We start from the raw sequence: 13,469 nt of genomic DNA, 5'->3' as shown, positions 1-13,469 counted from the left end.
GATACGCCCTCGCTAACTGCACTAACCCAAACTATCCTAGCTCCTGCAGGCAGCTAATAAACTTGTCTGGCTAATTGTGAGTCAAAAGCTGTTAACTACTACAGGCGTCAGAAGGCCAGCGGGGGTCTGTGAAAGTGCTCTAATGCACGGAGCTGCGAGCTGCCGTCGCTACAAAGCCCTCTAATATTCTGTGACACCTTCCATGGTGCCAGCAGATTGCCTGGGTGGGTTCAGGGCAAAGAAAGACAGGGCGGGCACTGCCCACTATGGTGGCATCCAGGCATCCAGTTTAAACCCACAAGCAGAGATGCAGGATCAAAAAGGATCACCACCCGCCTGCAGCACAGTATATCCACTTCGTTGAGGCGCATGCATGTGGAAAACAGAAGGTTGGTGGGGTGACCTGATAGTGCTTATTCTACTGACTAATGCGTATGGATCGAATGAGAAACAATGATCACCATTTAGTGATGCACATCCCATGCTGGCCAGCCTCTGCTCACACTCTTAACTTCAACATGTGCCTCCAAACAGGATTTAGGCCTGTAATGAGTTCCGTTTGATCGCATGAGCTGTTTCAATGTATGACAATAACTCATGCAGACTGTAGGCCTATCAATACCACCTGTTTGGTTCCTGGAGACACAGTATATGGCAAAATAAAACATAACCTGGGCAGTGTTCATTAGGACACAAAATAAAAATGCTTTAGAATGTTTTGCAAAATTAAAACAAAAAAAAGTGTTTCCTGGTGGTGGTATTCAACGAGTTCAAGTAGTCCTTCTCTGTTTCAGTTTGGTTATTTTCATTTGGGGACTAATGAACACACCCCAGTTGTGTTACTGTTGCCCTGTATTTACCATTATGAAAACATACTTGAAGGTACAGTAAGATAATCAATAATCAATTATCTTTAAATCGACAGAGGAGCACTTTGTGAAACACATCCCGTTTCATTGCTTTATCTATTCATACATGATTTCTGGGCCAGCAAGCTCCAATTGACTGGATTAAGTCCTCATTGTGAAACTATCAACAATAATAAGACAACTTCTTCAAGACCTCTCATGTACAATACCACAGCAGACAGCAAGGAGACAATACTGAAGACAGTATACCACTCAGGTGTACTTATCTCATTGCCTCACAAAGCCTTTCTTATATAAGCCTGGTCACTGGCTGAAGGTGAATGTGTCACAATGGTGTGAGAGTGCAGAATGGAGGAAACTGAGGACTTGGCTGGGCAAGGGTTGGATGACCACTGGCGTGGAAGAGGGTGCTCTGCCGCCACGCGCGCACACACACAGCCCTGGGAGAAAGGATCAGCTGGGGGAGTCATGTCGTCTCCCGCTTGCTGACAAATCCCCAGCCCTCGCCTCCACTCGCCCAGCCTCCCCCTCTGCTTCCTGCCTTCTCCCCATACTGCCTCCCATACTCGTGCACTCCTCCCACCCCAAACAACACAACATAAAACACCACAACAAACCCCAGTCTGAGCAGAGCACAGATGTATGGTTTAATAACAATCTTCCTGTGCTTTCTCTCGCACACAAACACCATCCACTGTACATTCAAATGGGATTGGGTTATGACATATATCATGGCCTATTTATTTCAAAGGGGGAAGAAACAAACAAACAAAGAAATAAACGCCTCAGCACAGAGAAATGAGCACCGCTTAACGAAAAACAGAATACCGGCAGGTTGGCGAATATCCAAAGCTTACAAAAACCACCCGCTTTGTTAAAAAACAAATCCGATAAATGTATCTGACGGTCTACACATTTGCAATTCACAACCTATGTGCACATGGTGCGGCTTGGTTTATATAACAAGACGTTCTATATACGCTTTACTTATAGACCATGCAGAGCCTATTGTTTTGAGTGTTCCACAGACTCACCAAGGCTACACAAACACAATAATAAAATATAAGAGAATAGAGTCATCTGATTAGAATAGATCTGCATTAAGAGTGCGGTGTGTGAATAATGGGAATAATGTGGCATCACGAAATGCAAGGGGAAGAGCACACAACCACACAAACTAAGTGGGTTGTCTTTGTGAACCTTTCGTTCGTATTCTGTGGAGTGTTGTATAGAACTGTCAGGACTCATGTACATCTCGGCGTGAAGGGCTCATCTTGCATTAGCTTCTAAAGTTCAATGGCAGGGGCAGTGAACCAAAGTCCACTCAATAACACTGCGCTAATGCAGCTCGTCTTGAAACCATTCTAAACCTTATCACATACAGATTAATGGCAAAAAGTCATGCTTTTTATTCATGCTCTGGCATATAGATCCTAGTATTATCACACATATGAATGTCAGAATAAGATTAGGGGCTGTCTGTATTCTGTCTGTGTTTTACAGCTGATGCTTTTTCCTCTATTAATTCCGAACAAATTTGCATTATAATTATGCACCCTTTAAATAATCCCACATGATAATCTCAAATGAACAAAAATGCATAAATCCACATAAAAACAATTGCCTATAATTTTTCTCCACATCACATGTATAATTTTCTCACATGTTCTGTAAGGTGTCGTAGTGCTGTCATCAAACGCGCTCGGAGAGAATCAACAAATACATTTGGATTCAATTTCAGAGGTTGCAGCCTCCTTTATCCAACTCTTTCTACAACAAAATGGGATTTACCAACGCTGTTTATGGGGTTTGCTTCTTTAATCCACAAATGGGAGTTGATGTTGCATACCCCAGCTGTGGCTCCCAATGGGCTAGAGTTGTGTTTGTGACTCATCCCAGGACACTAGCAACGTCTCCTCACCTCCAGGTATCCTACTTGGCTAAGGTCAGGTCCCAAATGGCACCCTATTCCCTATTTAGTGCACTACTTCAGGGCCCATAGGGCTCTGGTCAAAGGTTGTGCACTATATAGGGCATACGGATCCATTTGGGACACAGCCTAAGTGAATGGAAATGGATGGTAGGCCTTGCGCCAGATAATGCAGCTAGAGTAAACTAAGGTCTGGAGAAACGGTGGCAACCAGACTAGGCATCCTTCAGAGCTATTACTGTGCTTTGTAGCCTATTGATTTTGGTGTACCAGTAAGACTATGAACATCCATTGATTCATCTGTGGGGGGTTCAAAAGCAACTGAGTCAAGAGCACATAATTATGGACAGCCATATAAAGAGGTTTTGATGTTCGCATGATGGTATATCAAAGTGTGCTGCCCATTAGGGTGTGTACAAGTACGGTGGGATTCCATTTGGTAGCAGATGCATTACCAAGACAATATCATTCTTTCGAGGGATAGGGTTGAGAAATGCCGGTAACATTCCCAAAAGTCCAAGGTATTCCAAAATCACAGTTGGGAAAGTTACTGGAATTGTGCAACCTAAGAGGGAACTACTGTACCTTACCTTCACAATGTCTTCGTTAGAGGACTTGCACTCTACGAAGGATGATACATCAGTCACGACTCCACTCATTTCAATGGAGACCACTTTCACGGGAATGGCCACGGTTCGGCCAGTCAGTATCGCAGTGTTAATGATTTCGGTGTCCTGTAGAGTTTAAAGGAGAGAGGGAACAAACATAAAACAGTGTTAGATAGTCTTTATCGCACATTTATTTCACTGAGTACTACCAATATTAACTTTTCAAAAAGGAAGTCCAAAGAGTTCTGCTGGAAGCCATTCTCAGTGGTGGGCTTGGTTTGATTTGAAATGGGCCACCCCTTTTTGATACATTTCATCACACGAGGTATGTATTTTCAAAAGATACACTGTAGAGGTGTCCTCAAATGTTCCAATGAACACTTTGAAAAGAAGACGAAGTGAGACAAGATAAAACATTTCTAGAATGCACAAAGAGAATAATGAACATCAATCACTGTGCAGGACACAGTTTTATGTTTTCCCCTTCACGCTGCAACTGTACGTTAGGGAAAAAAGGCAAGACATTCGCATTGACAATGTATGCAAAGTCATTTGAGTTGTGAAGTGAAACATTCATTCTTCATCAAGCGGATGGAAATATGAAAGAGGAGTGAAACGCCAAAGGAAATGATCTTTTCATAGCCCTGCAAAACATTATGTCGTCGTCAAAACCTTTTTGTCTGTCCTCATAATCTTGGTTACAATTAGAGAATCTGTGTTATCATCTTATTTGCACTAAGGCGGCAAACAGTCTAGGGTCACTAATAGATGCCTGAAATCACAATGCTGGGGAATATACACTGAGTACACAAAATATTAAGAACACCTACTCTTTCCATGACATAGACTGACCAGGTGGATCCTTATTGATGTCACTTGTGTAATCCACTTCAATCAGTGTAGATGAAGGGGACGAGACAGGTTAAAGAAGGACTTGTAAACCTTGAGACATTTGAGACATGGATTGTGTATATGTGCCATTCAGAGGGTAAATGGGCAAGACAAAAAATGTAAGTGCCTTTGAACAGGGAATGGTAGTAGGTGCCAGGCGCACCGGTTTGTGTCAAGAATGGTCCAGCACCTAAAAGACATCCAGCCAACTTAACACAACTGTGGAAAACATTGGAGTCAACATGGGCCAGCATCCCTGTGGAATGTTTTCGACACCTTGTAGTGTCCATGCTCTGCTGAATTGAGGCTGTTCTGGGAAGGGGTGGGGAACTCAATATTAGGAAGGTGTCCATAATGTTTAGTATATTCAGTGTAAACTGAATTGAGAACTGATTATAAACAGAGCCAAGACCATCAGCAGATGTACACTTATTTTATGACTCCAGTGATATAGAAACAGCCAATTAAAATGCACACTGAGTCTTCAATTGGACGACTTTGAATTCATTATTTTGGCGGAATGAATGTGAGCTGTGCGGGGGTAATGAGTTAGGCTCTAATTTGTGTCCCTCGTGACCCTCTAGAGAAAACACAAATCATGAAAATGTGCCTTTGATTTCAATCAAAACACTATATTTAAATATCTGTTTTGTATCAAGCCTCAGAGGCAAAACAGTATTACTTAATGTGGTGTAATAAAAAAAAATGGCAGCATATAAAATGCTAGTTATGTTGCACGGTCAGGTCCTGCCCAAATCAAATTAGCTGGTGCACTATTTGAACATTGATGCCATTCTACCTGCTGACACATTTATTCATAATACAATGTTTGCCAGACAATTATTCAGTGAGGAGAATGTGTAAACCTAGCCTCCCAGTTTCTTGCTAAAGAACAGCCACACAGACGTAGACAAATGAAGGGATGGAGAAAATAGAGCCCAATAACTATTTTTCCTCACAACAAACCGCAACCTTATAGTAACAAGACGCCCCGTCCTCCATCATGTTTCTCATTTTCATGTGTCAAATGGTATTCTGCTGCATGGCTAATGTAAAAAATGTAAATAGGGGCCTGAGTATTTGCGGTGGCGGGTAGCGGTAGCTGCAGTGTCCGGTGTAATGAGTGAGAGTTTATCATGAACACAGTAAGGGGAGAGCTATCAATAACATGCAGGAGGCCATTTCAAAGTCATTAAACATTTTATAGCGAAACACCAAGGTTAACACATTTAGACACATGAAGAAAACTGTCAGCTAGTGTAAATAAACGGGACTGAGACAACTCTATCAGTTCAATACACGGCGGAAATGACAAATGCATTATACTGCTACTGTAACATTGACTAGTATCAACTACTAGTTTAGCTTTGTTCATGTGAGCATTGTTGTTTTAGATTTATTCAATTAAAGAAGCAGGGTCCATTTGAAACCAAGTAACCAAATGACAAGCAATGAGAGAGCGAATTAAGGTTGGCAGCCCTCAGTTGTTGAGTTTTGACGAAGCCGATTAGCAAGCGAAACTCATCAAAGCCTCTGCTGCTTACTGAGCCCTAGCTCCTACTCCTCATGTAAATGATCAAAATGCAACGTCAGATGTGCCAGACATGTGGTGTGTGTGTGTGTGTGTGTGTGTGTGTGTGTGTGTGTGTGTGTGTGTGTGTGTGTGTGTGTGTGTGTGTGTGTGTGTGTGTCATGCGACTTTTTGCCATAGGGGCCTCGGCAAAGACGCTGTCATGTTTTATTTATCATCTGTTCGCTACTGCGGCAGCATGGCGCAGTGGTGGAGCCAACAACACAGTACCCCCTCTATTCCCCTCCCTCCTCTCCTTTGCGCCCTCATCACCCTCTCCTGCTCTCTCCACCTCCCCATCCCCCGTTTATGAGAAGCCCCTGAGAGGGCTCTTTGGCGCGGGGTGCTAATTGCGCCGAGAATGTGGCAGCCAGGGGACCTGGATGGGGCCCTGACAGGACAAAAGTGATGGAGCCCGGCCTGATTTAACCACATTATCCTGGAAGATGCACTCTGCACTGTAAATTCACCCGCTTCTTTCCCTCCTCCTCCTCCCTCCCCAGCTACTGTCTCCCCACTCCCCTCCTCCCCAGTATTAGTGGCTCAGCTCTGCCTGGCATTGACTCTGCTTAGCAAAGCTTTTACTTCCTGGAAAAAAACATTTTTTTCTTCTCTAGTTATTTTTCTCCACCTCTCCCTCTCTCGTTCATGCTAGAGCAAAATCAGAGAGGATATTAATTTTGCCCGCTTGGCGTGCCATGTTCTTCTCAGTCCAGAGCCTGCATTTGTTTTTGTTACTCAAGATACAAAATGCATCTTGTGTGTTTTTCCGGATTGCCTCATTCTGCTGTCTCCCAAATCCATGCAGAAAAAAATATTAATGTGAGCATTCTGGTTTCTAACAAGCTAGCAGAGGATGTGTGCAGTGGTAAACACAACGTGCAGAGCCTCTTGTCGCTACTATTACTTATCATTTCACACAAAGAGACCTGGGATTATGTGGCATTGGTCCCAAATGGCATGCTATTCCATGTAGTGCACTACCTTTGACCAGAGCCCTATGGGAATAGGGTGCTATTTGGGACACAGCCTTGGTCTTTCCTCTATAGTACATGAATGAGAAACAGTGAAACACAGCAACTGAAATTGCATGAAATGGCACAGGTTTCTAGCCTGACGACTCACACTAAATTCTTCCGCTGCTCTGTCATTCACTACATTCTTTAGTCTTAGACTGCAATCATTGAAGTCGTTTGTGGTGACGAGGGGCATTGTACAAAACAAATTCATCAGCGATTGGATCGTCTCTAACCAGCACCAAAGCCAATGACGAATTTTCAACCTGCCGCTTTACCACGTTTGTAATGGCTCTGGCCCAACCCACTGATTTCTGGACCAATCAGATGGCCCTGAATGTGTTCGCATTCCGTGAAGGAGAGGTACTCAGATCCAGACTCATTGCGGAGAATAAACTAACATCCGGGGGCGTGGCGAAGCGTTTGGCCGAAGCAAGGAGTCTGGGTAGCCAGGCAAGCAGGTTGCCTCCGCTTTTGCTATTTTTTGCGATTTCTCATGCGTTGGCCTTCCGTGACTCTGGCTCCTTTCAGCTGAACTCCTATCTTCATCACTCTGCCTGACCTCTCTAATAAAGCCCTTGAAGCACACCGTCATGTTTCGTGAATAGAGAGAGGTTTTCTTCCTCCTCGCTTAATAACCTCTGTAGTCGAGTGTGTAAAAAAAGTGTCTTCAGCACCTGGGCACTTACTTCTCTGCAACTTGTGGCATTTTAAACCTATATAAATATATGCAGGGCTGAGAGAGCTAAGTATTGCTTTAACATTTGCCCAAGCAGCTGAATTTTAATAGCCTAATAATGAAGTCTCTCTCCCTGAGACTTTTCACAGGCTCCCTTCACCAAATAAAGGGAGGTGAAACCACACAGGAGGCGACTTGACCTTTCAGGACTGGCCCTCTGCCTTCCTATTACTTGATTAATGTCCCTCATTTCCACAAGCGGTGTTTACGGCTTACTAATTGCCCCTTTTCATGAGATAGGAGTGGAGGCGCCAGACAGACTCTTCGCATGGTGTGCCATTACTAGGTGGCCTTGGCGGCCTTCTCTTAGCAGGTGAAATGAGCATTGAGCTAGTGAAAGAGAACCTCAAGTGTTGATAAGCATTCTTAACTATGACAATGGGGATCGAAGGTCCTGAGAGTGGCTAACTTATTTTCTTGCATGAGAGATCTGAATTGAACAGTGGCAAATGTTACAATAGACAGATTCAACTGATATGAAAATTATTATAGCATACTGTATGTGATGTCACAGGTTACTCACCATGGAGAGTGGGATGATAGCCTGAATGTCCTTCTGCACCACGGTCAACTCAGTCACCACCTTCTCTGAGTCCGGAGGCGGGTTCTGTCCCCGGTAGTCAATGTTCCAGTTGATCCTCCTGGTGACTGATTGGCTGGTGAAGTTCTCCATCTCAAAGTCCAGTTGCATCACCTCGATATTGGCCAGCGCATCCCTGTGGGGCGGGGAATGGAATAATTGAGCGATTATAGCGTAATACGTCAATTACAGCAACATGTTACCAAAAACACAGCAGGAGCCAGCACCAAATACAGCCATTTAATTCATTTACAAGGGGCTTAATGGGGTTCAGGGCTGCATTTGAACATTAAATACGCTAATGAGTAGGCTATCAGCGTAAACAGATGTTCTGTCAAGTATAAGGCATTATTTATCGAAACAATCAGAAAATGAAACAATTAGGCTGCTGCTTGTGCCCATCTGTTGTTTTGGAATAACCGATGAGGTCCAGAAATGTGGCATTCCTATCGACTTTTAGGAGCTACCCGACCACGCATGAGATCTCCATGCACATGCGTGAGCATGTGTGTCAGAGTTTTTTATGTTTGAGGGTGTTTATCAAAAGATATGAACATTAACGGCAGTGCGTCAACATGGTTCTAAAAACTGTCAAATGAAGGAGGCATGAAGGCCTTCACAATGTAAGCCTCAGGTGAGTCATCACTTAAATGAATGTGACTGAACTCTGGAAACTCCAGAAGTGAGTTGAACTTCTTTCAAGGTGATCGATGAGCCTTTGATAAGCTAAGCTTTGATAAAGACTATACGGTCGAAATGTGACAGTTCTTTTATAAAAGAGCCCCATAACAAGACATTACAACTGTCTCATTGGGTGTCGATGAAGCGAAATCTGTTCATGACATTTCTATGAACATCATAACCTTTACATGACATTTCCATTATCATTACCGTGGCCCATATATGTGCATAAGTACCAGCAGGTTATGGCTAGCACACATACAGTAGAGTGGTCAAATATACGATGTGAACATTCTCTCCTGTCACGTTCTGACCATAGTAATTTTATTATGTCTTTGTTTTAGTATGGTCAGGGCATGAGTTGGGTGCGTTGTCTATGTTAGTTTTTCTATGATTTGCTATTTCTGTGTTTGGCCTGGTATGGTTCTCAATCAGAGGCAGCTGTCAATCGTTGTCCCTGATTGAGAACCATATTTAGGTAGTTGTTTTCTATTGTGTTTCGTGGGCGATTATCTTCCGTGTTAGTGTTTGTTTCCACACGGGACCATTTAGTTTGTTTCACTTTGTTATTTGTATTTTTGTAGTGTTCAGTTTGTCTTATTAAAATGGACACTTACCACGCTGCAAATTGGTCCGACCTCTCTTACTCCTCATCAGAGGAAGATGACGAACGTTACACCTCCTTCCATTTCAAACATCCATTACATTAACCACATGTACAGTAAACAAACTGTGTACTTGAACAAGCGTTCGCCTGGGCAAAGATTACCGTTTATCTTTTCACCCGGTTTCATTCCATACATTTAATATGTACTAAAACATTCAATAAATTCTGCTTTTTTTTATCTTCTTGTAAGATTATATACAACTATTGAATCAACTGTGGAATGACTATACCAGCAGACCAACATACTATATATGTTTAATACACCACCTTTACTATTGCTCCAATTTGCGAAACCATCACATTTAAAAGACACATTCTGCACCGAACAGCAGTATAGGCCCTACAGTAGGTTCCCGGTTTACAAGACCATTACAGCCAACCTTGACCTGGATCTGAAATGAACCATCCCTCCGCAGAGAGAAGGTAAGTCTGTTATTCAAAGGGAAAATGGCAGCATTGTAATGAAATTGGGGAGCCAAGTTCCTATCTGCAGTACAGCACTCCTCATAAAGGGCCTTACTGGAAACAGCATGATGAGAGCTGACAGCCTAAATAAGTTCTGCCTGTTTGTCTCAACATCACACACAGAATTTTCTACTCCTTTATCCGTGACACTCCTTGCGAAACAGGTAGCTTGGCAAAACGACGCTTGACAACTAGAACTGAGAAAACCAGACACCCGAATCGTTCATGTAGGGAATGAGAGTTACACGGGTGGAAATTGAGTAAATGCGCTTTAGGGATATGTTGTGTGGGTGACGTGTCTTCTTCAAATGGAAGGCCTTGTTAACAACGCCCTTTCCGTGCGTCCTGGTTAGCTTTATTAGCTGCGTTATTGTGGGCCATCAGTATTAATCAACCTGAATGACCTCTAGGCTACACCAAGATCATTTTCGAGTTCCGTATCTCACATGGTTTTCGGTTAGAGTAAATTAAAATCAGCCCTGTTGGATGTGTCTACTGAATTGCAAGAAACTGTGGTTGTGTCTTATTTTCTTGAGCATGCCAAGGGGAGAGATATGCCTTGCTACTGTAGCTATCACAGCACAGCTCCGTAGCAGAGGATTGCTAAAGGGCTGCAACAATGATTCACATGGCTGGAGCTATCACTTCAACACTTCACCCCATGCTCCGGGAATATTCAGCTCCCAGACCTGGGTTAAAATCCTTCAACTAGCCTACAGTTGAGGCTCTCTCTTTCTTCTTCTAAGAGTTTGTACAGATATTACATAGCCCCACCAATTCTGAGCCCCACCTTTCTAGCTTGGGGGATGCCTGTTTGGCATTTTATTTTAGCATTAATAAGTGTTACATATCAGGTTGCAAACAATGTAAAAAAGATATATATTAAAAAAAACATGGTCTCTTTTTTGTTTTCTTCAGCTCCAAAATGCAGGTGGGGCAGCCAGTGGAATATACAGAGCGTAGGGATTAGTAATGTTCTCTAGTGATTGGCTCAGTGTTCTGTCACTCATGGGGACACTATGTCACCGGAAAATCTAAGGGTAGAGCTTGAAAATTTCAAGCCCTTTGGTGCTGCCAAATAGTTACATTAGAAGTGCCCATCCAATAAGGCTAAAAGGTCATTGGCCACAGATACAATTAAGTCAAATCATGTTATATATACAGCACCTTTAATTGGACTGATCATGTCAACATCCTACTTTCAAAATCTTTGCTAGCAAGCTAGCAGTCATCATCATGGATCAAGTCAACAAATCCAACAATGAGTGGTTTGGAAGGAATCAGTGGCTAACTGCAAGCACTGCAAAGCAAAAAAAACTCTGTCTGCAAAGTAGTTGGTGAACCAGGCAAGGCAGTCATTAGAAAAACCGAGGCTACTGAGTCTGCCGATAAGAATATGGTGATTGACAGAGTCGAAAGTCTTGGCCAGGTCGATGAAGACGGCTGCACAGTACTGTCTTTTATCGATGGCGGTTATGATATCGTTTAGTACCTTGAGAGTGGCTGAGGTGCACCCGTGACCAGCTCGGAAACCAGATTGCACAGCGTAGAAGGTACGGTGGGATTCGAGATGGTCAGTGACCTGTTTGTTGACTTGGCTTTCGAAGACCTTAGATAGGCAGGGCAGGATGGATATAGGTCTGTAACAGTTTGGGTCCAGTGTGTCTCCCCCTTTGAAGAGGGGGATGACTGCGGCAGCTTTCCAATCCTTGGGGGATCTCAGACGATATGAAAGAGAGGGTGAACAGGCTGGTAATAGGGGTTGCGACAATGGCGGCGGATAGATTCAGAAATAGAGGGTCCAGATTGTCAAGTCCAGCTGATTTGTACGGGTCCAGGTTTTGCAGCTCTTTCAGAACATCTGCTATCTGGATTTGGGTAAAGGAGAAGCTGGAGAGGCTTGGGCGAGTGGGGGGGGGGGGGGGGGGGCTGTTGGCTGAGGTTGGAGTAGCCAGGAGGAAGGCATGGCCAGCCGTTGACAAATGCTTGTTGAAGTTTTCGATAATCATGGATTTATCGGTGGTGACCGTGTTACCTAGCCTCAGTGCAGTGGGCAGCTGGGAGGAGGTGCTCTTGTTCTCCATGGACTTTACAGTGTTCCAGAACTTTTTGGAGTTAGAGCTACAGGATGCAAATTTCTGCCTGAAGAAGCTGGCCTTTGCTTTCCTGACTGACTGCGTGTATTGGTTCCTGACTTCCCTGAATAGATGCATATCGCGGGGACTATTCGATGCTATTGCAGTCTGCCACAGGATGTTTTTGTGCTGGTCGAGGGCAGTCAGGTCTGAAGTGAACCAAGGGCTATATCTGTTATTAGTTCTGCATTTTTTGAACGGAGCATGCTTATCTAAAATGGTGAGGAAGTTACTTTTAAAGAATGACCAGGCATTTTCAACTGACGGGATGAGGTCAATATCCTTCCAGGATACCCAGGCCAGGTCGATTAGAAAGGCCTACTCGCAGAAGTGTTTTAGGGAGCGTTTGACAGTGATGAGGTGCGGACGTTTGACTGCGGACCTGTAGCAGATACAGGCAATGAGGCAGTGATCGCTGAGATCCTGGTTGAAGACAGCGGAGGTGTATTTGGAGGGCCAGTTGGTCAGGATGACGTCTATGAGGGTGCCCTTGCTTACAGAGTTAGGGTTGTACCTGGTGGGTTCCTTGATGATTTGTGTGAGATTGAGGGCATCTAGCTTAGATTGTAGGACTGCAGGGGTGTTAAGCATATCCCAGTTTAGGTCACCTAACAGAACAAACTCTGAAGCTAGATGGGGGGCGATCAATTCACAAATGGTGTCCAGGGCACAGCTGGGAGCTGAGGGGGGTCGGTAGCAGGCGGCAACAGTGAGAGACTTATTTCTGGAGAGAGTCATTTTTAAAATTAGTAGTTCAAACTGTTTGGGTATGGACCTGGAATGTATGACATTACTTTGCAGGCTATCTCTGCAGTAGACTGCAACTCCTCCCCCTTTGGCAGTTCTATCTTGAGAGAAAATGTTATAGTTGGGTATGGAATTCTCAGAATTTTTGGTGGACTTCCAGGATTCAGACACGGCAAGGACATCAGAAATAGCAGAGTGTGCTAAAGCAGTGAGTAAAACAAACTTAGGGAGGAGGCTTCTGATGTTGACATGCATGAAACCAAGACTTCTTCGATCACAGAAGTCAACAAATGAGGGTGCCTGGGGACATGCAGGGCCTGGGTTTTTCTAGAGCTCCGACCTGAAGATCACTGACGTCATCATGATTCAACTTTGTCCCCCCCCCCTGAGTTCCCAGCTGTCTTGAATGCACCATAAATCCAGAGAATGCCTGACTTTGATGACAAAGAATGGCAAAAAAATTGCCCACGTAGGACCGCCACGCCACCTTCCTGTTCAAGTGAATACAGCACAACAAGGGGAGTCCAAAAATGTATTGTATACTGCTGCATAAATTATGTAATATGCCTGG

At 43.9% G+C, this 13,469-nt stretch overlaps 1 protein-coding gene across 2 annotated transcripts in view; it reads right to left on the bottom strand.

Annotated features, from left to right (window-relative positions):
* The window catches only part of LOC115105314 (transmembrane protein 132E-like), a 373,129-nt gene that overhangs the window by 37,369 nt on the left and 322,291 nt on the right, over nucleotides 1-13,469 (bottom strand). For both annotated transcript variants that reach the window (XM_029627233.2, XM_029627232.2), the window contains exons 4-5: nucleotides 8,147-8,339; nucleotides 3,390-3,533 (exon numbers count right to left, since the gene is read on the bottom strand). In XM_029627233.2, coding sequence (XP_029483093.2) covers nucleotides 3,390-3,533; nucleotides 8,147-8,339 — 337 coding nt within the window. The remainder of the gene's footprint in view (nucleotides 1-3,389; nucleotides 3,534-8,146; nucleotides 8,340-13,469) is intronic.

Source organism: Oncorhynchus nerka, linkage group LG22 (genome assembly GCF_034236695.1).
Source record: "Oncorhynchus nerka isolate Pitt River linkage group LG22, Oner_Uvic_2.0, whole genome shotgun sequence".
Classification (NCBI taxonomy): Eukaryota; Metazoa; Chordata; class Actinopteri; order Salmoniformes; family Salmonidae; genus Oncorhynchus; species Oncorhynchus nerka.
Note: the sequence above shows the minus strand (reverse complement) of the source record. Positions and strands in the feature narration are given on the sequence as shown.